The sequence below is a fragment of the Polyodon spathula genome, chromosome 13 (assembly GCF_017654505.1).
Source record: "Polyodon spathula isolate WHYD16114869_AA chromosome 13, ASM1765450v1, whole genome shotgun sequence".
NCBI classification, from domain to species: Eukaryota; Metazoa; Chordata; class Actinopteri; order Acipenseriformes; family Polyodontidae; genus Polyodon; species Polyodon spathula.
The window spans coordinates 527,445-552,106 of NC_054546.1; the positions used below are offsets into that span (position 1 = coordinate 527,445).

A 24,662-nucleotide genomic window follows, 5' to 3' on the forward strand; every position below is an offset into this window, starting at 1 on the left:
TCCCGTCCCGTCCTGTCCCATCTCCTCTCCTCCCCTCCCCTCCCCTCTCATCACCTCCCGTCCCGTGCTGTCCAATCTCCTCCCCTCCCCTCCCCTCCCCTCTCATCACCTCCTGTACCGTCCTGTCCCATCTCCTCTCCTCCCCTCCTCCCGTCCCGTCCCTTCTCCTCCCCTCCCCTCCCATCTCATCACCTCCTGTACCATCCCCTGTCCCATCTCCTCTCCTCCCCCTCCCCTCCCATCTCTCCCCTCCCCCTCCCCTCCCCTCTCATCACCTCCCGTCCTGTCCCATCTCCTCTTCTCCCCTCCCCTCCCCTCTTATCACCTCCTGTCCTGTCCTGTCCCATCTCTTCTCCTCCCCTCCCCTCCCATCACCTCCCATCCCGTCCTGTCCCATCTCCTCTCCTCCCTCCCCTCCCCTCCCCTCTCATCACTCCCGTCCCGTCCTGTCCCATCTCCTCTTCTCCCCTCCCCTCCCCTCTTATCACCTCCTGTCCTGTCCTGTCCCATCTCTTCTCCTCCCCTCCCCTCCCATCACCTCCCATCCCGTCCTGTCCCATCTCCTCTCCTCCCCTCCCCTCCCATCACCTCCCATCCCGTCCTGTCCCATCTCCTCTCCTCCCCTCCCCTCCCCCCATCACCTCCCATCCCGTCCTGTCCCATCTCCTCTCCTCCCCTCCCCTCTCTCATCACCTCCCTCCCTCCCCTCTCATTACCTCGCCGCTCCCTCCTCTCCTCCCCTCCCCTCCCCTGTTATCACCTCCCGTCCCGTCCTGTCCCATCTCCTCTCCTCCCCTCCCATCCCAGGTTTGCCAGAAGTCTGGAGAGATCTCCCTTCTCAAGCAACAGCTGAAGGATTTGCAGACAGACTTGAGCTTGAAAGCCAGTGAGATTATTTCCTTGAAGGCGCAACTGCGCGAGTCCAGGGCCGAGCTGCAGACTGCCCAGGCGCACCTCCAGGAGCTGCACTCAGCCACACGCACACGCACCCTGGAGCTGGAGGTATGCGAGAATGAACTGCAGCGCCGCATCAGCGAGGCTGAGCTCCTGAGGGACAAGGTGGGCCGGTTGGAGGAGGAGGTTGTCCGTCTTCGGGAAGCGCTGAAAACCTCCAATGGGCAGTGCCTAGGGAGGAGCTTCGGCCTGTCTGCACCCACAGGCTCGGGCTACAGGGAGGAAGAGCAGTCCATGGCATGTGAGAGTGATGAAGCCAAAGCCCAGCGTCAGAATGCAGATGCCCTGCAGGGCCTGAAACAGCAAGTGGAGAGGCTGAGGGCAGAGCTGATGTACGAGAGGCGGAAGAGCGAGGACCAGTCGGAGAACTTTGAGTACGAGAAGCGGATCTGGCAGGAGGAGAAGGAGAAGGTTATCCGCTACCAGAAGCAGCTGCAGCAGAACTACATACAGATGTACCGCAGGAACCAGGAGCTGGAGGGGGCCATGAGGGAGCTGAGCCTGGAGTTGGAGACCCGGGAGCTGGAGGATTTCGAGGTGCGCAGCACGGAGATCAGATTCGAGGAAATCACTGCCACAGAGATTTAGCACCAGGGCTAAAAGCCATTGGTCCATCTGAGGCCAGTCGAGCTTCAAAGAATCAACATTTCAAAGACTCACGCCAAGCCCAGAGCTATGGGGACACAGCAGGCTGGGAGAATATGCAAACAGTTTTTTATGCAGCATTCAGTCAGATAATCTATTTTGTAAAACCCCAGGGAGGTGACCCCTTCCCTGGGCACACACAACAGTGCCATTCTGTGCTATAGAGGGTTAACAGTTATCTGGATAGGCTTCTGTTTCTTCCTCTGCAATGGGAAGTAAAGCAGCAAACCGATGCATAACGGTATTGAACAACATGTGCTTTTTTTTCAAAAAGGGAAACCAATGGGTCTGAATTCAGGACTTGCCGCTATTTCAGTAACCAAGCTTGTTTAGCACAAAGAAACCTTCGTTAAGACCAGATCTGTGTTTGGCCCCAGCGGATTGCCCTAAAACCGAATCACACGCTATGAAGAGGAGTTAGCAGAACTATGCCTATGGGGTAAGACCTGGAGGTGTTAAGGAGCCATGGCTTTAGTCTGCCATTCCTGTAAGGGGATTCATATGTCATATTTCAGGTTGAATGTGGCACTGCAGTACACCAAATCTGTTGCTACAAAACCTCTTTTTGTGATCTGTTGTTTTTGGATACATTTGTTTTTGGACCTTGAGAAACTTTTATTAATAAAACAGAGACACAGCCAAGTCCTTCTGATCAGTCCTCCCAGTTAACATGCCAAACACCATTCGGAAGAAACTTGATTGGGTTCGTGTTGAGCTGATGATGATGATGAAGTGTCTATTGAATAAAAGCTTCCCAGAGAGGGTGTGCAGTTTCCATACCTGAAGGGATCAATTCTAATTTTGATGGTTGAAGTTGAACCCACTTTTCAGATGTATATTTTTGTATGATGAACTGCAAAAGCCAAAATTGTTTTTTTTGTACCTAAACGCTTAATAAACCACATTTCCTTATAATAGTCGCAGACAAAAGTATTGGCCCTCTATGCTTAAAGTTTATTTTATTTTATTTTTTTTTTGATAAAGATTATTTGCTACAGCACTAGAAATGGTGTGTTTTGCTTTTTGTTAAAGTTTGCTCAATACTTGTCCTTTTAATCTGTTACCTTGAATTCTAGTATGAGTCTAGTGTGCTGTTACTTTTGTCTGCGTCTGTACATGCTGTAGATAGTTTGTGCAGCTTGCTGATGTAGGCTGTGGATGTAATTCACTGCTAAGGATGTAATCGTGTGACCATTGTTTATCTCCAGCTCTTACTGGAAGGACTCTTTCTGTCTCTATTCCCTCTTATCTATAGGGTTTCTGTCTGCAGGATGCTGCTCCCAAGTAAAGCCTGACTTCACAAGTTAACTGAATTAAAACCCCAATAATAGAGTGCTCCCCTATATGCCATTAATCCCCTCCTAAATGAACTGTGTTTAAAAGGAAACTGTCAAGATTTTATTCCAGCAAAGCCTCTTAAGAACTTGCTGCCCTGATAAAGCAGCATTTGTGGATAAAACTAATCGGCAGTGTGCCAGTCTCCACACTTCCAGGACTGCGCTTTCTCGACACTTCCAGGACTGCGCTGCCTCTACACTTCCGACACTTCCAGGACTGCGCTGCCTCCACACTTCCAGGACTGTGCGCTGCCTCCACACTTCTGTGCGCGCCTCCACACTTCCGGGACTGCGCTGCCTCCACACTTCCGGGACTGTGCGCTGCCTCCACACTTCCGGGACTGTGCGCTGCCTCCACACTTCCGGGACTGTGTGCTGCCTCCACACTTCCGGGACTGTGTGCTGTCTCCACAGTTCCAGGACTGTGCTCCCTCTGTCTTTAGAGATGCTTGCCTTTCCCATCACGCACGTTTGTGTAGAGTAGTTCAATAGCACCATCAGACTTAAACACTGAAACTTCCTTTTTATACCCTTTTGAGATGGATTAAATAATTTTATTTCAATAACTTTATGTTGTAGTTGTATTGCTGTGTTATACATAAATGATATGTGACCCTAACCTTAACCCTTTCTAGCGATAAAGTAAGAAATCACACACAGATCGACTTTCGTTTGAAGCCGTGTGTTGACTGTGTCTGCATTCAAGTGCAATACACTGGGGGAAGAATACCAACCCTTTTAAAAGTAAAAACCTCTTTCTCGTCGCCCATAAGCATGAACTACACGAGAACTTGACGATCATTTTAATTTCTCAACAGGCTCTACTACAGATTGATCTGGAGGTCATAGAGTGGGACAGTCTCACATGGCACCCGCTGTACCAAAAGCAAACATAATAAAACATAGAAATGATGAAGAATCATCTCTGCAGGGTCATCTGAGGGTTCTGCTTTGTGTAATACAGCAAGCTGAGGGCTGTAACCAGTGTATAGGGGCACTCAAGCAGGATCATTAACACCAGCGCCGTGTCGAGCCCTTCACAGTATCTCGTATAATAACACCATTTCCACGCTTCCAGATTCCTGTATGTTATGACCACATGCTGTACAGTACTGCATATAAGTCCATAATGTAAATATCTTTAACATTGTAGAGTTTAATGTAGACGCACTATATATACATATATATCTATTTTAAAAGTAGCGACTGTGAATAGATCAAAGCAAAATACTGTTTCCATTCTTGTTTGTGTTTATTGGTTTCCCTACTTTTTTGTTTATCCACAGTGTATGTAGCCATTCTGTATATTTTTCATATTGTAAATCATCTGTACAAAGCAGTACTGTGTTTCTAATAAAACCCAGTTGAAAAGTATCTAAAGGTGATTGCACTGGTTTTTCAAAACCTGCACAAGTCAAGTTACAAGTTTTTCATTTATTTATTGCAAGATGAAACTTGTACATTATTAACAGTCTACTGGAAAACATCGAAACACTGTCATTGTAAAGCTTTTTAATTTAATACACCAACATAGGCACTCATTGCAGGTCAAAATATTGCACTTGCATTTACAAAAAAAGAAATGTGATTTACTAATTTTTATAAATAATTCTGTAATAATACCTTACAAATGAATATACAGTATTGCATAAACTTACGAATCTGTGTAAATACAAGAATGCATCATAAATCTGTGTGAGTACACTGAGAAAGGACTGGACTACATATCTTTATTGAGAGAGGACTGGACTACATATCTTTATTGAGAGAGGACTGGACTACATATCTTTATTGAGAGAGGACTGGACTATATAGACTCATTGAGAGAGGACTGGACTACATAGACTCATTGAGAGAGGACTGGACTATATAGACTCATTGAGAGAGGACTGGACTACATAGACTCATTGAGAGAGGACTGGATTATATAGACTCATTGAGAGAGGACTGGACTACATAGATTCATTTTAATTTTCTCTTTTAACTATACTGTTATGATAACTTGCTCTAATGTTGTTAACCGCAAAAGTTAAGTCTAAATGTAATTATCAAATTACGGTACATAACTACAGCTTGTGTTGTGATTTGTTTGTTTCAAAGAATAATTCATTTGGCACTTGATGAGTTAATCTAAAAGGGGTATTACAGTTGGACTGTCAGATGCAGATCGATGGTGAGAGCAGCAGGGATGCACAAGCCCTGCAATCTTCACGTTGTTTTTTTTGGTACCTTCACCACAAACACCATGGGGTCCCGTGTCTTGTTGCTGAATGCACGCCGGATGATGTCCACTGCCTGCTGGTGAGTCACGTTCTGCAGGCTCTTCCCATCGACAGAGAGGAGCTCATAGCCAGCCTGCCCACAACAGGAGAGAGGGAGCGATGAGGACGCAATGCATGAGTATATCTATCTAATACACCGGGCGGGCAGTCAGGGGAACTGAAAAGATCAAACTGTCAACACTTGCTCCTCAGTGGAATATTGTGAGACTGATTCTCACCTAGCGTATCTATAAGCTGATTTGAGTTTCTTCCAGTATGATCTTTATTTAACCCAAAGGGATTGCAGACACAGCTTGTGTTTGCTGAGCTGGAGGGGATACTGCAGGGCATGACAAAATGAAGCAGCATAGCGGAATCAAACTGTAACCCTAGACCAGTTAATAACAATAACACTATGTAACACAATTTTTGTTCCTGGGTAGTAAGTGTTATTTCCTAATTGCTTATGCCTCAAAAGTATAGAAAATGGCTATTATTCCCCACAAACTTTGCTTTTGTGACCAGGACAGTGATATTTCAAAATATCACTATTTCCAATGGGAAAATGGGCAAATGTGTGTCTTTTCGTTCACATAAAGTCAGAAAAAAACAACATATGAATCCAAATTAACATGTATTTATATTAAAGTAATACAAAAATGACTACAAAAGATTTAGAAGCGAGTAGTTTTTCGAGATTTATGATTATACTGTAAATACAACTACTCACTTCTAAATCTTTTGTAGTCATTTTTGTATTACTTTAGTATAAATACATGTTAATTTGGATTCATATGTTGTTTTTTTCTGACTTTACGTGAACGAAAAGACACCCATTTTCCCATTGGAAATAGTGATATTTTGAAATATCACTGTCCTGGTCACAAAAGCAAAGTTTGTGGGGAATAATAGCCATTTTCTATACTTTTGAGGCATAAGCAATTAGGAAATAACACTTACTACCCAGGAACAAAAAAAAAAAAAATTGTTACACGGTGTAATCAGTCTCTCTACGTCTGTGTCTAACCTGGTTGTATCAGAGCAGGAACTTTTATCCTTCCCTTCCTAGTCCCACATTTCCAGATAAATCAGCTCCCGTTTTTAATTGCTGTCCCTAGAAGTTCATTATCCTCTGTTCATATACAGCAGCACATCCATTAGAATCAGAATCCTTAAATCTCCCCAGCACAGCTGCGAGACCCATTCCCGAGGGCTGATTGTTTATGCGTTTGTGTTTTACATGAAGTTCATTCTTATTGAAGGTCTCCCCAGCGGTGCTCCTGTCTACTCAAGGCTGCTTCCAGGTAAAGCACAGGTGTGTTTTGGCTGTCACAATAATGCAGCTAGCATCTGAAAATGAAAGGACGTAGTTTTATGTTTCAGTTACTGTTTACGTGATGCGGAGCTACATGAATTGAAACATCTGGTGTACAGCCAGGGTGTTTAAGCTCTAAAGAAAAACGCGCCACTTGGTGCTTCGGGGGATTTGTTCAAGGCAGCTGATTGGGAACCCGCGGCGCACCCCAGTATGACACACGGCACCTACCAAGGTAAAGCGACGCTTTTCACAGCTCCTACAACAACAGCCGTTTACCAGTCATATAAGCTGTTGTGTTTAAAACTGGAACTAGTTAAATGTTTCCAAGCCCTCCATAAAAAGAACAATCTGTTTTCAGTATTGCAGGGTTTAGCTGTAATATTCATTTGTTTTCTCTAATTTCACCCTGAAGAGCACTGGGATGTGCTGCTCTCCAGCTGCCCTCCTTTAATTGGTGCTTCTCAAGGTGTGCATGGGGAGGCGTCCTGTTTCTCTCTCAACGCTTCGCTCTAGTAATGTCCGATTTCTCTTGCCGCTATGGTAATGTGTAACATCCCTGGGAGTAACTGCTGCACAGTTGATCAGATGCTCTGTTAATAACCCGCGAGACAGCCCCACGCAGACTTCATTATGCTTTCAGGAGCTGACGGCTGGTAATTAAAGCACTGTGTGCTAATCAAACAAAGGCTTGACTTCCTCGCCTGGCACTCCTGTTGGGGAAACTGCGAAAACTGTATTTGATTGAAAGTCTGCATGCAAGATGAGATCAATTGGCATAAAAGAAATATTCATGTTTTTATTAACCTTTAAAAAGTAAATCTTGGCAAGTGGAAACAATAAAAAAGAATGAGGTGGAAATTTACTGGTACACATTCATTAAACTATTGCTGAAACCAGCAATAACTAGATTTCTTGGTCTCTGAGAAGTCATATTTCATAGCACGTGGTGCTGTTTAAACACTGCCAGCCCACTAAAAAAACAGTTTATCCCAAATGCCAAATGTTTAAACCTGCTACAGAAAAGCAAGGAAACACACAACAGTCCATCTTGATTACTGAACAGCTTTGTTAAGTGGCTTTTGCAAAACTGTGTTCGAACAGCTCAGCTCCAACGCACTGGCCAGTTTCCTTCTACAGCTCGGCTCCAACGCACTGGCCAGTTTCCTTCTACAGCTCAGCTCCAACGCACTGGCCAGTTTCCTTCTACAGCTCAGCTCCAACGCACTGGCCAGTTTCCTTCTACAGCTCAGCTCCAACGCACTGGCCAGTTTCCTCCTACAGCTCAGCTCCAACGTTTCCTTCTACAGCTCAGCTCCAACGCACTGGCCAGTTTCCTTCTACAGCTCAGCTCCAACGCACTGGCCAGTTTCCTTCTACAGCTCAGCTCCAACGCACTGGCCAGTTTCCTTCTACAGCTCAGTTTCCTTCTACAGCTCAGCTCCAAGCTCCAACGCACTGGCCAGTTTCCTTCTACAGCTCAGCTCCAACGCACTGGCCAGTTTCCTTCTACAGCTCAGCTGCAGGGGCAGCTTGACTGAAAGTTCACTGAAAAGCAGGTGATTGACAGGTTATACCTTCCCTGCTTGTTCAGTGTTCCTCGTTAAATGAAATGCAGGGAGCTATTTGATCTGGTACGTTTGCCCTTGTGTTGTTCACTTATCTTTCAATAGTAATCGGAATGATAACATTCTTTGCTTTTTGCACATGAAACACCCATTCATAGCCTACCTGGGCCTCAAAACAAACAGACTCTTCTCATCTCCACAGACGGGTAGATACATTATTATTTATTATTATTATTATGGCAGTTGAAAGAAAGGGTTAGTGCTGAAAAATAACTTGCAAGCTATAGCTTTATTAAATGACAGTGCCAGCCTCTATCACTGTGGAATGATGAGCAGTGTAAACAGCAGGCTTGTCTCAAATTGAGTCTGGAGTGTTTCCAACTTTTTCTCCCCCAAAGAGAGCAGAACCTCATTGCAGGACTAATCCGTGAATGTGTTAATGAAGCTAAAACTGGTTAGCAGCATCCTGCTCTCCTTCTGCATATCTACATGGGTCCTGAATGGGTTCCAAAAATATCACCTTCAATTAGGATTTATTTAGCATTTTTTAAATGGACTGCCTGATGCCAGCAAGATGCAAACAGAACTAAGCCTGGCTGTTTGGAATCTGTTTGAGTTCTATACAACACCATAACAGACAAGTCCAAGCTTGATTAGTATTGCACCATTCATCTCAATCTGAAGAACAACTTGATAACCCAGAGACAAATAAAAGGCAGCAGTCTGCAAGATCTTTTGCATTTTTTAAACTAAATATTTTACATAACAAAAAGACCACTACTTCCAAATTGCATTGATTAAGGAGTCTACTTATTATTTGATGAATGAACAGGGTGCTGTGTGTGTGTGTGTGAAAGCATGGGGAGATGAATGAACAGGGTGCTATGTGTGAAAGGGTGAGGAGATGAATGAACAGGGTGCTGTGTGTGTGAAAGGGTGAGATGAATGAACAGGGTGCTGTGTGTGTGAAAGGGTGAGGAGATGAATGAACAGGGTGCTGTGTGTGTGTGTGTGTGTGTAAGGGTGAGATGAATGAACAGGGTGCTGTGTGTGAAAGGGTGAGGAGATGAATGAACAGGGTGCTGTGTGTGTGAAAGGGTGAGATGAATGAACAGGGTGCTGTGTGTGAAAGGGTGAGGAGATGAATGAACAGGGTGCTGTGTGTGTGAAAGGGTGAGGAGATGAATGAACAGGGTGCTGTGTGTGTGAAAGGGTGAGATGAATGAACAGGGTGCTGTGTGTGAAAGGGTGAGGAGATGAATGAACAGGGTGCTGTGTGTGTGAAAGGGTGAGATGAATGAACAGGGTGCTGTGTGTGAAAGGGTGAGGAGATGAATGAACAGGGTGCTGTGTGTGAAAGGGTGAGGAGATGAATGAACAGGGTGCTGTGTGTGTGAAAGGGTGAGATGAATGAACAGGGTGCTGTGTGTGAAAGGGTGAGGAGAGATGAATGAACAGGGTGCTGTCTGTGTGTGTGTGTGTGTGTGAAAGCCTATGCAGGAACAGAACATATCAACATTACCTTCAATACCTCACAAGAGGAGGCCGCCCCACCAGGAAATATCTTCTCAATCTTTACCACAGGCTGGAGTTTGGATTCAATCCCTCCAGAGATGCTGATTCCTGCAGAGATCCAGATGCAAGCAAAACAGGCTTATGTCTGTATCTGTCATGGCATGCATTGTACTGTATATGTGGCTTGAGCTATCACATTTGTTTCCCCATGCAATACATGCAAGTACATACATTCAGATACAAATTGTATTTACACAAAAGAAAAGTCTGGAGTTTTGTCATCTCTCTGTACTGCCTCCCTCCTCCCTCATCTACAGAGGTTTGTCATCTCTCTGTACTGCCTCCCTCCTCCCTCATCTATGGAGGTTTGTCATCTCTCTGTACTGCCTCCCTCCTCCCTCATCTACGGAGGATTGTCATCTCTCTGTACTGCCTCCCTCCTCCCTCATCTATGGAGGTTTGTCATCTCTCTGTACTGCCTCCCTCCTCCCTCATCTAGGAGGTTTGTCATCTCTCTGTTGTCATCTCTCTGTACTGCCTCCCTCCTCCCTCATCTATGGAGGTTTGTCTTCTCTCTGTACTGCCTCCCTCCTCCCTCATCTATGGAGGTTTGTCTTCTCTCTGTACTGCCTCCCTCCTCCCTCATCTATGCTGGAGGCCCTTGCTTTCCTCCACATTAAGCCAGTCCACCTGGATTCCTAACTATACCCACAGGTATCACAGATATTCCATAGGTAACTATAAGATGGAAGGTTAGATTGATCAATTTCAGGTTTAAATACGTTGTTCTGCAGTAGTTTGGGCAGTGTGCTTTTGTTTGCCATCTACAAGTAATACAACATCTAGGACTGCAATACCAGTCAGGATTGTTTTAGCTGGCTCCCTCTGGTGGTCAATAATATGCATCAACATGTCTCGTTCAGTTGAGATCTTCAGGGCAAACACCATGCATTGTGGTTTTCAATGCAACACAGGGCAATGCATTTGTTTTATACAAATGAACTAGTGCAACACTTCCAGCACACAGGTCTAACTGAAACCACATAAACGATGCATAGCAAACGTGTACCCACCTAGGGACTGTTTGGTTTTGGAGATGGTTACACTGGTCTGCTCGTACTCCTGCACTGGGATGCTGGTGGCACCGTTGAGGCCGGTCACTGCGGAGGCTGGGTGTCCGTTCACAAGCTCCTCTCCACGCGGGGACCCTGCACTCCCAAACACCTGAGACAGCGAAGGCCTGGACCTCTTAGGATTGCTCATCACGGTATACAAGGAGTCTTTACTTTTTTCCTTTTTTGTTTTTGTCTGGCCCGTTTTTTTGGACACGGACCTCCCCCTTTCTGCAGCGGAGTGTAATGCACCCTCATCGCAGTGAATGGAGAGGACTGTACCAATGTCTGTTTTGTGAGTGGTGGCCTGTCCTGTGCTCTGGATTGACTCTGTTAGCAGCCAGTTGGAGCGCATGGGGCTGGCTGCTGCAGTTTGGTTGCTGGAAATACTTTCTGTGGTGTAGGAGTCGACTGGCACATCTTCAAGGGGAGTGAAGGCTTTAGATGGGAGCTGTTTGATATTCTGCAGTCCAGACAGGTTAAGCTTCTCCATTTCCCCCATCAGCAGCCTGTCATTTTCAAAGTCCTGAACTGGCTTTAGGTGGAATCCTCCTCTGTAGTCTAAAAACCCAAGGATAGGATTATTGAGACTTTGCTAGAAAGACCCCTACTTGAAGGATAAATAGCACAAGACTTTTTACTGACTGTACAGTAGATAGAATGCAGGCACCAACATACCTGTATTATTCATCTGCTCCTGATTTCATGCAAGAAGAAGCAATGCCTTACATTTTAAAGGTTTCATTTATGTACAGCAGGGCTGAACTTACAAAGATATAGCATTTCATGTTCTCAAAAGCAGAGCGCTCCGATTTCACTGCTTAAAGAGCTTGGATTACTGCTCCTTGATTAATTCAACGGAGGAGAATTGTAGTTTTTATTGGCAAGGACTGCTATAGAAAGTACCTGACCAAGCTGTTCTGTTCTACAGGAAATCAGATTGTTTGGAACCTGATGCAGAACTTGCCCTTATCACAGTGTCATTGTTACCGAGCATGGGCACTGGAAATAGGACATTTCATATGAAAATAGCTCTTGGGTCGACAAATGCCACTTTTTGTTCCCCCCCATGTATAGCTGGTATTGAGAATGGTTTGTGCTCATTAACCAAGGACACCTGCAGGACACTATTACTCCACAGCTGACTAAAAATGGATAGATTAGATAAAAATAGGAACAACAACAAAAAAACAGGTCCTTATGCAAGCCGAAATACCAGACACACGTCATATGGAATTCAAATATTACTTCAATAATTTTAGCTCATATCCAGTTTTAGTGGCGTAAGTTGCAATGTGTTCTCCACTGTTTTGTATGCCTTGTGAAAAGGTTCTTATCATAAGCGTTCTGTGTGTGTTTGGAGATCAGACTGTGTGTAAAATATCTGGGAAAGGATAGGTGCAGTATAACTGTATCCAATTCAGGTATTAGAGTTACTTTGGCACCTGCACGTCTAAACTTTCTACACTAGCTCTACTCAGTAAAGTCTGTTTTATCAGCCTGGAATTGTGCTGATGGATTTATTTATTTGTCACCTGAGATCCTCTGAGGTTGTGAGGTGGATCCAAGCGTCTGCTTTGCACTTCCTGATGAGGCTGACTCTCTCAATCACCTACCTGCAGGTCTTCCTTTTTAAATTCCACTCATTTAAGAAGCAGGGTTATCAGGGCTCTATTCACTCATTCGACTATACACTGCCAGTTCATATTCAAGGGACAGAAGCAGGTTTATCGGCTCTACTCAAGCCATGCTGAGAACACAGGGAGAATGCATTCAGTGACAGGCTGCTGACCTGGGATTGGAGTTATGAGATGTCTTTTAGGTGCCAGTCCATTCTGGGGGGTCCTGAGGGCTGGAGACCTTACTGTAAAAAAAAGCAAGCAGACAGTTTATATAAAATGGCCAGTGTACAGTCCTACAGGCGTGCAGTCCTAAATCTACGGTACCAGAACGCCATTGAAATATAGACAGTATTAAACAAGAATTATTACACCAAGTCACAGTGTATTTGTAAACTGAACTTGTAGTATAGACAATGCATTGATCTAAGCGTTGTTACTTTATGTGTCAGTGGCAAAACTGATGTTGTCTATCTGCCTACAGAAGATAGTGTGGGAACGACTGCACCACTGCAGGACTATAAAGCCTGTGTGTGGAGCACTCTCACCTTTCCTACCTGCTCTGCTCTTTAGAATGTCGTAGGCTTCAAGCTCAAAAGGAACGACCATGCTGTCAAACCTGCCCAGGTCCGTAGGCAGGATGATTGTTCTATTAAAAGCACACACACAAAAAAAAAAAAAACGTTGGCAAAACAATAAAATCTACATGCTGGTACTGATGTCTATTTTCAACTTTATCCTTTTCACAACGAGTGCTGCAAAAGCCAATCATCTACAGTACTTAATTTTGACAGAAGACGAGCAGAATCCACATGACAGCCCGGTCTCCAGCATACCTTAGCCAGTGCACCTTAGCCAGTGCGCCTTATCCAGTGCACCTTATCCATTGCACCTTATCCATTGCACCTTAGCCAGTGCACCTTAGCCAGTGTGCTTTATCCAATGTACCTTATCTCTCGTAGCAGCAGCAGCTTCTCGGGGCGATCCAGTATAACAAGCAGTGGCTTCACCAGATCCTCCACCACTCTCTCTGAAACATACTGAAAAACAGAGAGGCAGCGCTCAGCATGGCTGTGCCTTTCATACCCAATGCTTCATGGTGACATGGTTGGTGGTTTTTTTTTTAAATGTAGCACTTCCACATATTATTAGCTGTTGATGGGCATGCATGACTGATGCTGAATAATGCATGCTCCTAAAAGCAGGGGCAGAAACCAATTCCTATAAAAGCTTTTATTATGCTTTATTACGTTGTTAAATTGAGATGATCTGATTCACAAAGCTTTACCTCATGAGTTGTAAAGACTCTTTCTGTGAATTACGTAAACTGTTCTAGACTGCTGTTAGTTACTTTAATGCTGGCAAAGCTTCATGTAATCCATCGAAAGAATGGTTTCTTTGCAATTCTTTTGGTGCACGTCTCTGCACGCTTGTTCAGCAGTCTGAGGGAGAGCTTTGCTTGTTCACTCACTCTCCTGCAGTGTCTTGTGACAGCTGAGACCTCATCTTCATTCAGCAGCTTTCTGGCCATGTCCTCCACCAGAGATAGCCCATGCTCAGCAGAGGTAACCCGACTCTCCTCCTGATGCACCGAGACCAGCTCCTTCTGCATGCCGGACAGCGAGAACGCACCACCCCTCTCTTTATCCAACGACACAAAAGCAAGCCATTACATTTCAGTGAGGAGGCTGAGCGCTAAGCTGCTGAGAGCAGGTGCTCAGGTAGTTTAGTGGAGCGCACCTGGCTTCATAGGAAAGATACCTGAACATTTTTCATGTCTAATATATACTACAAGGAGAAAGAAGCAAGGCATTCATGAGCAACAATAAGAAATAAGAATTCACCGCAGCAAGTAAAAGATCACCACACGCAAGATGCAAGAAGACTGTTACCCCTTTTCAAGCTTCTAATCACAAACTTTTGAACTGCGTTGACTGAAACAAAAGCAAAAATAATCAGATAAGTGAGCAGGTTGACAAGTTTGTTCATTTGAGAAGAAACGTTTCATAAAATTAAGAGCAAATGGAAGCATATTACTGTAGTATGTAGTAACTCAATGTATTCCACAATGTATTAAAGTGCACTGCTGCAGACAGACATACCAAATCAAACAAAAGATTATTGCACATTCCCAAAGTGTCTTCACTTAGACACATACTGCCACTTTTTATATACATAAAAAAGGATCAAAAATGAAAATAGAAAGTATATGGCACTGTTGTGTGCACTATTTGCTTGTAAATAAATTAAATGGAAATCGCAAAAAAACATATGTGTCCAGTGACACTGTACACAGTCACATGGTTGAAGGATGGCGTTTGACCCTGCACATGGCTCCGGGACTCACCTCTGTCTGCCTCGGATCGGGAGGGAGACTTGGAGCGGCTCCTCCTCTCTGGAGAGCCGTTCTGCCTCTTCTCTCTGGAGCTCTGGCTCTTCTGCTGCTTCCCAGTCCGGCCGCTTCTAAACAGCAGGCTGACAAAGGTCTTGGAGCGCTGCAGAGCTGTTCCCTCCCCGGAAGCCTTCCCTTTCTGCTGCTGCTTCTTCTTCTGCTTGTCCTCTAGGGGAGGGTGAAAGAGACAGGACCCTTATGGACATATTCTAGAATGCTGAATGCCTTTGTATCACAAGCTGATTGGCTGGGCTGCTCTTTTCAGTCTCAGATGTGAAGCATGATTTAGCCAGTGCTTGAGCCCCCCAGGTGCTGGACGAGCCCGCTACCATCTCCGATAAATCTCAGCCAAAGACTAAGTGATATGGTAAAATGATGTATTACTTTTTTAAGGATAAGGCATCATATTTATACCGGAAAAAACAACTTGAGTAATAAGTCTTTTATACCACCTGCCACTCGCAATCCTAACTGGACTTGTCTAATACCGGAATCAGGGCTTCACTTCTATTATACATTCATTATTTTCATTGCAGAATTATTGCTTTTGCATTTTCATAGCTGCAGCTGACAGCTTGGGTTCGGTCAGCGATGCTCTGCAATACCCTTTTAAACTTCCTGTTTATTTTATCTGATCGTGATGAGTTATACCCATAGAATCAGACGTAAATGGCACAAGGATAGGTGATGTGAACTGGACTGCTGACCGAGTACGGGAGCTCCCAGGGGATGCCGCCCAGGGGAGGGAGGGCTAGGGTTAGGGTTAGGGTGTCCAGGGTGTCCTCGGCTCACCGCACACCAGCGACCCCTGTGGTCTGGCCGGGCGCCTGCGGGCTTGCCTGTACGCTGCCCAGGGCTGCGTTGTCCTCTGACGCTGTAGCTCTGGGTGGCTGCATGGTGAGTCTGCAGTGTTTAAATAAGCAGGCGGCTGACGGCACACGCTTTGGTGAGCCTAAAAACAACTGGACACTACTAAATTGGGGAGAAAAACAATAAAAATAATTGGCTACTACTAAATTTATATTTAAAAAAAAAAAAAGAAGGGGAACTAACCCAACATACACTAAGACATGCCTCTTCAACTATAGCTCAGTTTAAATCTCCTCTCCACATCTACTTTCAAATAATCCAGGTTGTGACACAGCATTGCTGAGTTCTGAGCTTCAAATCCAGATAGACGAAAAGAAGCCAGCTCTTTATCCTCACCTAGCACAGTGATGTGACTCAGAGACCTGATGGCTCAGCTCTTTATCCTCACCTAGCACAGTGATGTGACTCAGAGACCTGATGGCTCAGCTCTTTATCCTCACCTAGCACAGTGATGTGACTCAGAGACCTGATGGCTCAGTTCTTTATCCTGACCTAGCACTGAGACCTGATGGCTCAGTGACAGTGATGTGACTCAGAGACCTGATGGCTCAGTTCTTTATCCTCACCTAGCACAGTGATGTGACTCAGAGACCTGATGGCTCAGCTCTTTATCCTCACCTAGCACAGTGATGTGACTCTGAGACCTGATGGCTCAGTTCTTTATCCTCACCTAGCACAGTGATGTGACTCTGAGACCTGATGGCTCAGTTCTTTATCCTCACCTAGCACAGTGATGTGACTCAGAGACCTGATGGCTCAGCTCTTTATCCTCACCTAGCACAGTGATGTGACTCTGAGACCTGATGGCTCAGTTCTTTATCCTCACCTAGCACAGTGATGTGACTCTGAGACCTGATGGCTCAGTTCTTTATCCTCACCTAGCACAGTGATGTGACTCTGAGACCTGATGGCTCAGTTCTTTATCCTCACCTAGCACAGTGATGTGACTCTGAGACCTGATGGCTCAGTTCTTTATCCTCACCTAGCACAGTGATGTGACTCTGAGACTTGATGGCTCAGTTCTTTATCCTCACCTAGCACAGTGATGTGACTCTGAGACCTTCTGATGGTTTTCCTGGGCTTGCTGAGTGCCATGAGCACAGCGGTTTTCGGAGAGTCCAGCTGCTCATCGTCTGAGTCTCCCGTTGAGAAAGTCCTGTGCCTGGCCCGGGCCGCCTCTTTAAAGCTCTCGTTCCGAATGGCCGTGTCCTTCAGTAGGACAGTGGCCCCCAAAGTCCGACTGGTCTCCGTGGCGATGTTTTTCCCTGACCGCTGCAGGCTGTCCTGGTCAAGGGTGTTGGTGGGGGGGATCTGGAGGTCGGTCTGCATGGCCGTCTCCGTCCGCTCGGAGTAGCTGGGCCGCCGTGAGTCTTCAGTGGAGATGCAGACGTCAACCATCTCAGAGGCGTAGTGGGGGAGCATCTGGGAAATACCACTGCTTGAGCTGAGGGGTGTCCCCGAGGAGTAGGAGGAGAGGGAGGAGTTTGTGTCCGAGGTTTGAGAGGACTGCTGTAGGTGACCGTTGCCGACTGAGAGAAACAGGTACAGATATACAAATGTATACATAATAAATACATACATTACAGTATCATTTGTTAAATTATCGAAAACAGTATATCACATATACTCTACAAAAAAAAAAAAAATAGAGAGATTATTGGGAAAATGTAAAATCCACTAAATGGAGCATATTTTAGTAGTTTATTTTATCATTTCAGTTTCAATTGAATTGAAAGCGATTCACACAGCAATGGCTAATAGATTATGGCTATTTTGATTTAGACAGGCAAGGTAATCCAGATTTCATCTGGATTAAGAACCTGAGTGATTATCCCTGTTTTACTGAGTCATCCCATGCAAGAAACAGTGGATAAACTGAGCCTGCAGAATGTGCTGGGTACCTACGTTTGTTAAGCCAGCTGTACTCGGCTACCATCTCCTTGTATGCAGGATACCTTCCCACCTCCTAAAGGAAAGAAACAAATAATTTAGAAGAGAGAGAGAAAGAGAGAGAGCGAGAGAGGGAGGGAGGGAGGGAGGGAGGGAGAGAGGGAGGGAGAGAGGAGAGAGAGCAAGGGAGGGAGGGAGAGGGAGAGAGAGAGAGAGATATACAGTAGTGTATGCAGAGAAACCGAGAAGGGTAGAGTGGAGACCAGGAGTAATTTATTAATGTTAGCTATATAAAGTTTAATAGAGAAATGAATACTTTTTTATACAATATTTTCCAAAAATTGAAATCCAGAAAACATCCACACGTTGTTCATTTAGTCAATAAAGGGTCTTGATTCTACTTTTGAAACACAAAGTGCAGCTATTGTCTCTATCAGAGAGCGAAAGCCTCATCCCAGCTTGGCACTGCTACCTAGGGGCAAACCCCTCAAGAGGGCATTCTGAACATCATCAGCCTTCACCCTCCTGATTCACACAGTCTTTAGTGTTTACACAAACTGTAACCGAACTAAGCCACACTGTCATTTAGGCCAGGGGATCGTGGACTGTAGGTCAGCTTCACTTTTGACGGCTGCACCAGTGCAGCAAAAACAAGACCCACCTGGAGCACTGCTATTTCAGTTTGGAATGTGTAACAACAACAAAAAGAAAACTTCAGAAAATCTCTAATGATGTTGGGTTTTTAGCACTGGGGGAAAAAAATGCATTTGTTATAATCCGATCCCGGTGACTTGTGAATAATGCACGTCCTTTAGCTAATTTTCACAGTTGAAACTCTAGCTGAGATGCGTAAAGTGAGTAATGCTAGAATGTCACGGCTAAATGCCAGCTGTCTGCTGCACTATGCAGCCTCGCTCATGGCTTAATGAGTAACTAACTGCTTTGTTTAACGTGATCCCACCTCAATTAATGCAAAGTACCACTTAAGCAAATCATTTGTTATGTTACTTTGACAACTAAAATGAGAAATCATAGGCTGTAGTTAATTTGTTTTTGTTTGCTTGAACATCGATTTCAATACTTTTCCTGGGCTTACCACTCTTGTACATATCCTCAGATCTTACTGTCGTTTAGTAAGTAATGGCTGGAGGATGTGGAGCTGGAGTAGCTGGTGACTCCCCCATAGATATTACCTTTCAATGCATGCTCATAGGACAGCTGCTGCCTTAGCTAGCACAAGATATTTCAGGTTTCTGTCTGAAATTCCCCATAACTGAAAGGATGACCCACAACACCTCAAAGATCCAGACCCAGCTCTTATGGAATTGTCTGGATGCTGCTGCTTGAGGGGCATGGTGGAGACCTGGAGAGGCAGTCCCATGCTTACCTTTATCGTCAGCATGATGTGTGTGTGGCTTTTTAGCACCTCCACTGCCTGACTATGGCTGATGTCCTCAAAACTGTACCCATTGGCTGTCAAGATCTGGTCCCCGGTTTTAATCCCATTTCGCTCAGCCAGACCTCCGGGATCCAGCCTGAAAACAAGGGAAGAACAGAAACATGCAAATCATTAATCTTCATGCTACAAGATCAACTTCAGCCACAAAAACAAAGTACACTGCAGATGAAGTATGGTACTCTAAATTCATCTATAATCTGAACCATGCCATCACAATGACATGCATTAATAACAGCTGCAGAAACCTCAATATCAAGCTGCACTTTTTTATTTCAAAGGGTTATCACAGTAATCTAAAATGGGTCCGGTACCAACTTGATTGATTAGTGAGAATCAACTATACGGCATACAACCAGTGGTGGAGATGCATTTCAGAGTCACAGCATCTAATGTTATATGCCCCAGTTTTGAGCTTGGTCAAAACAGATTTCTTGGTATTAAACTTACTTGGAGACGTATATTCCAAGTCCAAATTCCTTTCCGCCTCTGATGTTAAATCCTAAACAGCAATCATCGGACGTGGTGTAGATGTGAACGATCCTCTTCACCCCGGCTTCAGAGCTGCTCTCTGAAACAGTGCTCCTGTTTTCTTCCACAATCATCCTTCCGTTAATCAGGTCCACCCTGGAAAGACAGAAATATACCTCCTGAACTGTGGTCATGTGACAGTCTAGAGAAGCACAGGAGAATTAAACTAGGAGTAAAGGGTGCAATGATTTGATAAGATTACAACAGTTTTTCTGGCAGATAAAATTTGACAGTTTTTTTATGTAAACAAGGGGGGTGGTTGTCTCCAAGTACACTTGACATGTCCTCTAACTGTAGCTATTGTGTGCCAAGTGCTGTGGACTCTCCTTATTTAATGCACTATATTTTAATTTCAATTGTAGCACAACCTTTAATTCCAGGATAACATTTGAGATTTGGAATCCCACTGAGAGTGAATGGCAGAGAGAGTCCACTTATCATATAATCTATAACATTATTAAAATTTGGGAATTAACTCCAGCACCATAGAAAGAATTTCCATGGGTCATTGTCAGATATACACCATTTGAATAAAGAACAGATAAATCACCAAATGTACTTGCATTGGTAATAATTCCCCAACAGATTAATCATGCAGAGAACAATCTAATTGGCTGCTGTAGAGCAAGCACTGTATCCCGTTGTGTCATTACATGATGTTTCACGACATGTGATTTGGCTGCAATGTACCACATGGCCTGTCAACAATGAAAGGGATCTTGTTGTGCTCACCATGTGGTCTTTTCCTTGGAGAACTTGATCCCGGGAACTTTTCCCACCCGTCTGGCCACCATGCGCAGGCGATTGTTCCCTGTGAGGACCCTGACAGCGCTGCTCATGGTGATGCTCTCCAGATTGACCCCGTTCACCTCCATGAGTTTGTCACCCACACACAGGCCGGCCTGCTCTGGAGGGAAGGTTACAATACCTTTTTTTTGGTTTTTTAAAACACCACACAGCCGTGCTTTTAGCCGATGAGCCACTCTAATAAAGATAAATACATTGGTTATGTTTTAGTACAGCAAGATCATTATATTATGGGAGTAGACTTTAAATATATGTGTATATCTGCAATAACCATATATATCATTAAAACTACATCTTCAACTGCAGCCCCTTTCACCACAAGACACAAGAGTTTCCCTTACCTGCAGCGCTCGCATCTTCAACTTTACTGACAAAAATGCCGAGCCCGTGCTCCGACCCCCCTCGAACACTGAAACCCAGCTTTCCATCTGCACTTTTGTCCACCGTGAGGGTATGAATCGCATCACTTTCATCATTTCCTGATGAAGGAACAGGGAGAAACTGAACAAGAAGCACATTCAATAATGTGTATTTGTGTATTGAGATGTATTGTAAATATATAGATTAAATAAATAATTAAATTATAATCTATTTACACAAATCCATATATTTACAAGAATGCATCTGAAATATATAGAATTCCCCATGTGTAGGGCTTCCACACTTTCACAGACTGACATAATGTGTGTGCATTTCAATCTAGGACTTTGTTATACAGAGCTGGAAATGGCCAATGAAAGAAAGCATGTTGTTGTTTGCACCTGTATGCAGATGAAACGTGAATGTGTATTGCCCCAGCAGCACATGCTTCATTTCCTGCCGTTACCCACAGCTAGGGTGGAACTAAAGCACACAGAGATGCAATAGCTCGCTATATAGAACAGCTATGAGATGGGATTCATAGGCCTGTCATTTTTCACCACAGCCAAACATACTAAACCTCCTCCTGTTCAACATCTTAAGCTAAACGCTTAACCTTGGAAAGGCAGAAAACTTACAGCATTGCTAATCTATTCAAGAAACGTGCAGCTGAGGAGTAAAAAAATCACCTTCTTCATGACAAGTTGTCGCAAATAGTACAAACACTTAAAAGTGGTACAGCAGTGTGCACATGTATTACAACACCCCATTGCTTCTGTAGTTCAGCAGTGTGCACATGTATTACAACACCCCATTGCTTCTGTAGTTCAGCAGTGTGCACATGTATTACAACACCCCATTGCTTCTGTAGTTCAGCAGTGTGCACATGTATTACAACACCCCATTGCTTCTGTAGTTCAGCAGTGTGCACATGCACATGTATTAGAACACCCCATTGCTTCTGTGTTCAGCAGTGTGCACATGTATTAGAACACCCCATTGCTTCTGTAGTTCAGCAGTGTTCAGCAGTGTGCACATGTATTACAACACCCCATTGCTTCTGTAGTTCAGCAGTGTGCACATGTATTAGAGCACCCCATTGCTTCTGTAGTTCAGCAGTGTGCACATGTATTACAACACCCCATTGCTTCTGTAGTTCAGCAGTGTGTACATGTATTAGAACACCCCATTGCTTCTGTAGTTCAGCAGTGTGCACATGTATTAGAGCACCCCATTGCTTCTGTAGTTCAGCAGTGTGCACATGTACTAGAACACCCCATTGCTTCTGTAGTTCAGCAGTGTGCACATGTATTAGAGCACCCCATTGCTCCTGTAGTTTTCAATTGTTGTGCATATGAAACCAAACCCCTGTAACTGAAAATTGTCAAAATAGGCAAATTAGTGATTGGCTAATTTAACTGATGACTGTAATAGACCATACATGCAATTTGTTTAAAATAGTAAGAAAGAAAAGAACACACATAGCAACAAATGTTAAAACGAACGTTTAAGATGCCTAATTAAAGCGTAAAGTGGCCTAGCATTTTATACATGAGTTCATATTGTTTCTATATCACTGATTATGACTGAATTGCAAGTCATAATTGTCAAGAATTGTGTTCATTTGCACACTACTGTATATCCAACCAGGTGTATGGAATGTTGTGCGGTTAGAATTGGGTGAATGGGTCTGCGGGGCGGGTGATTGATATAACTCTTGCATGGCCTGGCTGGCCTTTAATCCACCTTTGAGTGATGAGGTCATTCCTCATTCAAGGAAACCAGTCGCCCATATCAGACCCAGCAGTAAGTATATGCTTGCAATAAGAGAAGCTCACCGTCTTCAGAGCAGTTTATCAGGATCACCCTGCCCATCGGAGAGGAGGATCGAATTCCCCTGGGCTGTCCGTTCTGCAGCCGGTACTGTTTTCTCAGCAGATGCCGCGTGGCTGTGTTGGCACCTCCAGCCTGGCCGCTGGGGTGGGATCCATTAGTCATCTCCCTGCGAGGCGAGTCAAACGATTGAGCCATGGCAAGGAGGCACTGTGCCAGCCACTCATCAAGGAGCAATGGGTCGGTTTCTTTTGAACAGGCGGCTGGGTTTCAAGCAGCTGGGGTTGCACTGGGTGCCCCTCGAAATCAACTGTCCAGGATCCTGATAAATGTGCTGATAAAAAGCCAATGAACCCTAACAGGTTGTCTTGCTGTTATAAAACCAGGTTAGCATGCCTTGTCAGTGGCATTGTATAACGTACAAAACGGTTACCAAAGTCAACTCATTGCTGCTGCTGCTGTAGCACTATTCAAACGCAGAGGTCAGTATCAGACTATGCTTGCAACTTTATTAAGGGGTAAATAAATAATAATAGTTCAAAAATCAATACTGGAATTTAAACAACAAAAAAAATGCTCAGGTGAAAATGAAACAATGTTGAGATCTATCAGTAAAATGAGTTATGAAGGACTTTGAATTAGGAAATGGATGGGTTGATTAACAATCCGGATCAGTGTCCACATTTGGTTTTGAAGAAGGTTTCGTACTGGTAGAGGCACAGTGTTGACACATTGTCACACGTTCAGCGCTTTCTGTATGGAATGCCACTTTCCAGGGCCTCATTCTGGTAGCATTTCCTGGTCACGCTGTTCCTGCAGAGCCAGGCCTGGTCCTCCTGAAAGCAACGTGGGAGAGGCTGTTATACGTATTTGTGGTTAAATGGTCCGCTATATCCCCTATCTTTTTTCACAGGATACCTGTATTTATTTTATTTTTTTTACTGGTTAATCTGGGGGCTATGGTCGACAAATCTATGACGTCTTGGGAGTTAACAAAACAAAGACAAACAATAAACACAACATTGATTAATCTTAAGTAATGAATAGAACACTTACTCTTGGTTATGTTCAAAATGACAAAGTAAGCAAGAGGGTCTCAACACAATTATATTACAACAGAGACAACGCACACCCAAAATAATTATAAATAAATAAAACCTCAAACAAACATGTCAGATCTAGATTGGCCCAATCCGAAAAAGCAAGAACAATTTTACACTTAAAATGGTAACGCAAAAAAAAAAAAGAACAACCAAAAAAACGACTTTATAATTTACTTTGTGATGACATTTACACATCCAAGTATAACACAATCTGTAATGAACCGCACTTCAAACGAGTACCACCTGTCCGTAAGAGTACAGGGAGTATAGCCTCAATCGACACCCACACACCTTTCCTTAACTAGCGGCTCAATTTCAGAGCCGCTCGCTGAGTTTATACTGCGCTCGTCAGCACCTTGGACAGTGCTAACCGCTACCGGTTTGACAAACAAGCGCATGCAAAACACACAAATAAACACATAAATAAACATATATAGTTAACAAGGTTTTTTGTTTTTTTCTGACCTCTGAAATTACATTCACTCGCAGAGAACTTGGGCCAATTTAAGAAACTCTCACAAAGGTAGGACATAATGCGTATTGAGGCTTAGAATAACATTGTTTACAACGTTTAAGCAAACAAACATTTCAACAATAATTAAAAGATGTGTTAATATAATAATAAAACAATACGATGATTTAAATAGGTCAAAAACAAACAAACAAAAAAACTACTGCTACCTACGCGCATTCATTGAATGAACGCTACTTATTAGCTTTAAAAACAGTACCTTACTAGTATGCTAGTTTACTGAAAGTTTAACATTTATGTTAGAAAGCACAGAACATTGCTTTTGTATTTCTAAAACATTACCTGTCTCCATGGTGCACTAAATGACCTCACCTGGGATATCAGCCGTCATTAACCACACAGAAGCCCGCCCTCTTCAACTACCTCATTGGCTATGCCCGATTCGAGAGCGCGCTGAAGAATGACTCCTATTTGCCCATTACAGTGTCCATCATTTCCTTCAGCGCCGGGATTTTACACACTGAGTTTAGGATTACCGTCAGTTATTAAGACAGAGCCACAGGTAAGTACAGCAGTGTTGCGTAGAGCCAAAATGCCTTAACTCTAAAAACAGACATGCGAA

General features: G+C 44.1%; 2 protein-coding genes across 6 annotated transcripts in view; one reads left to right on the forward strand and one right to left on the reverse strand.

Annotated features, from left to right (window-relative positions):
• The window catches only part of LOC121325563 (leucine zipper putative tumor suppressor 2 homolog), a 43,851-nt gene extending 40,723 nt beyond the window's left edge, over positions 1–3,128 (forward strand). For all 4 annotated transcript variants that reach the window (XM_041268245.1, XM_041268243.1, XM_041268242.1 and 1 more), the window contains one exon: positions 808–3,128. In XM_041268245.1, the coding sequence (XP_041124179.1) occupies positions 808–1,542 (735 nt within the window). In that variant the 3' untranslated portion in view covers positions 1,543–3,128. The remainder of the gene's footprint in view (positions 1–807) is intronic.
• Positions 3,129–3,209: 81 nt separating this feature from the next.
• On the reverse strand, positions 3,210–24,631 carry LOC121325562 (PDZ domain-containing protein 7-like). Of its 2 annotated transcripts, none has more exons than XM_041268241.1 (16): positions 24,383–24,631; positions 22,471–23,301; positions 20,614–20,751; positions 20,198–20,372; positions 19,385–19,561; positions 18,866–19,013; positions 17,494–17,554; positions 16,623–17,117; positions 14,674–14,886; positions 13,798–13,967; positions 13,275–13,366; positions 12,884–12,975; positions 12,500–12,571; positions 10,669–11,268; positions 9,603–9,703; positions 3,210–5,291 (listed from the first exon to the last, which is right to left on the reverse strand). In XM_041268241.1, the coding sequence occupies exons 2-16, from the start codon at positions 22,661–22,663 to the stop codon at positions 5,145–5,147; spliced, it is 2,874 nt and encodes a 957-aa protein (XP_041124175.1). In that variant the 5' UTR covers positions 22,664–23,301; positions 24,383–24,631; the 3' UTR covers positions 3,210–5,144. The 2 variants fall into 2 exon arrangements, with proteins under 2 accessions (XP_041124175.1, XP_041124174.1); XM_041268240.1 differs by having other exon boundaries at positions 12,875–12,975.
• Positions 24,632–24,662: the final 31 nt, after the last annotated feature.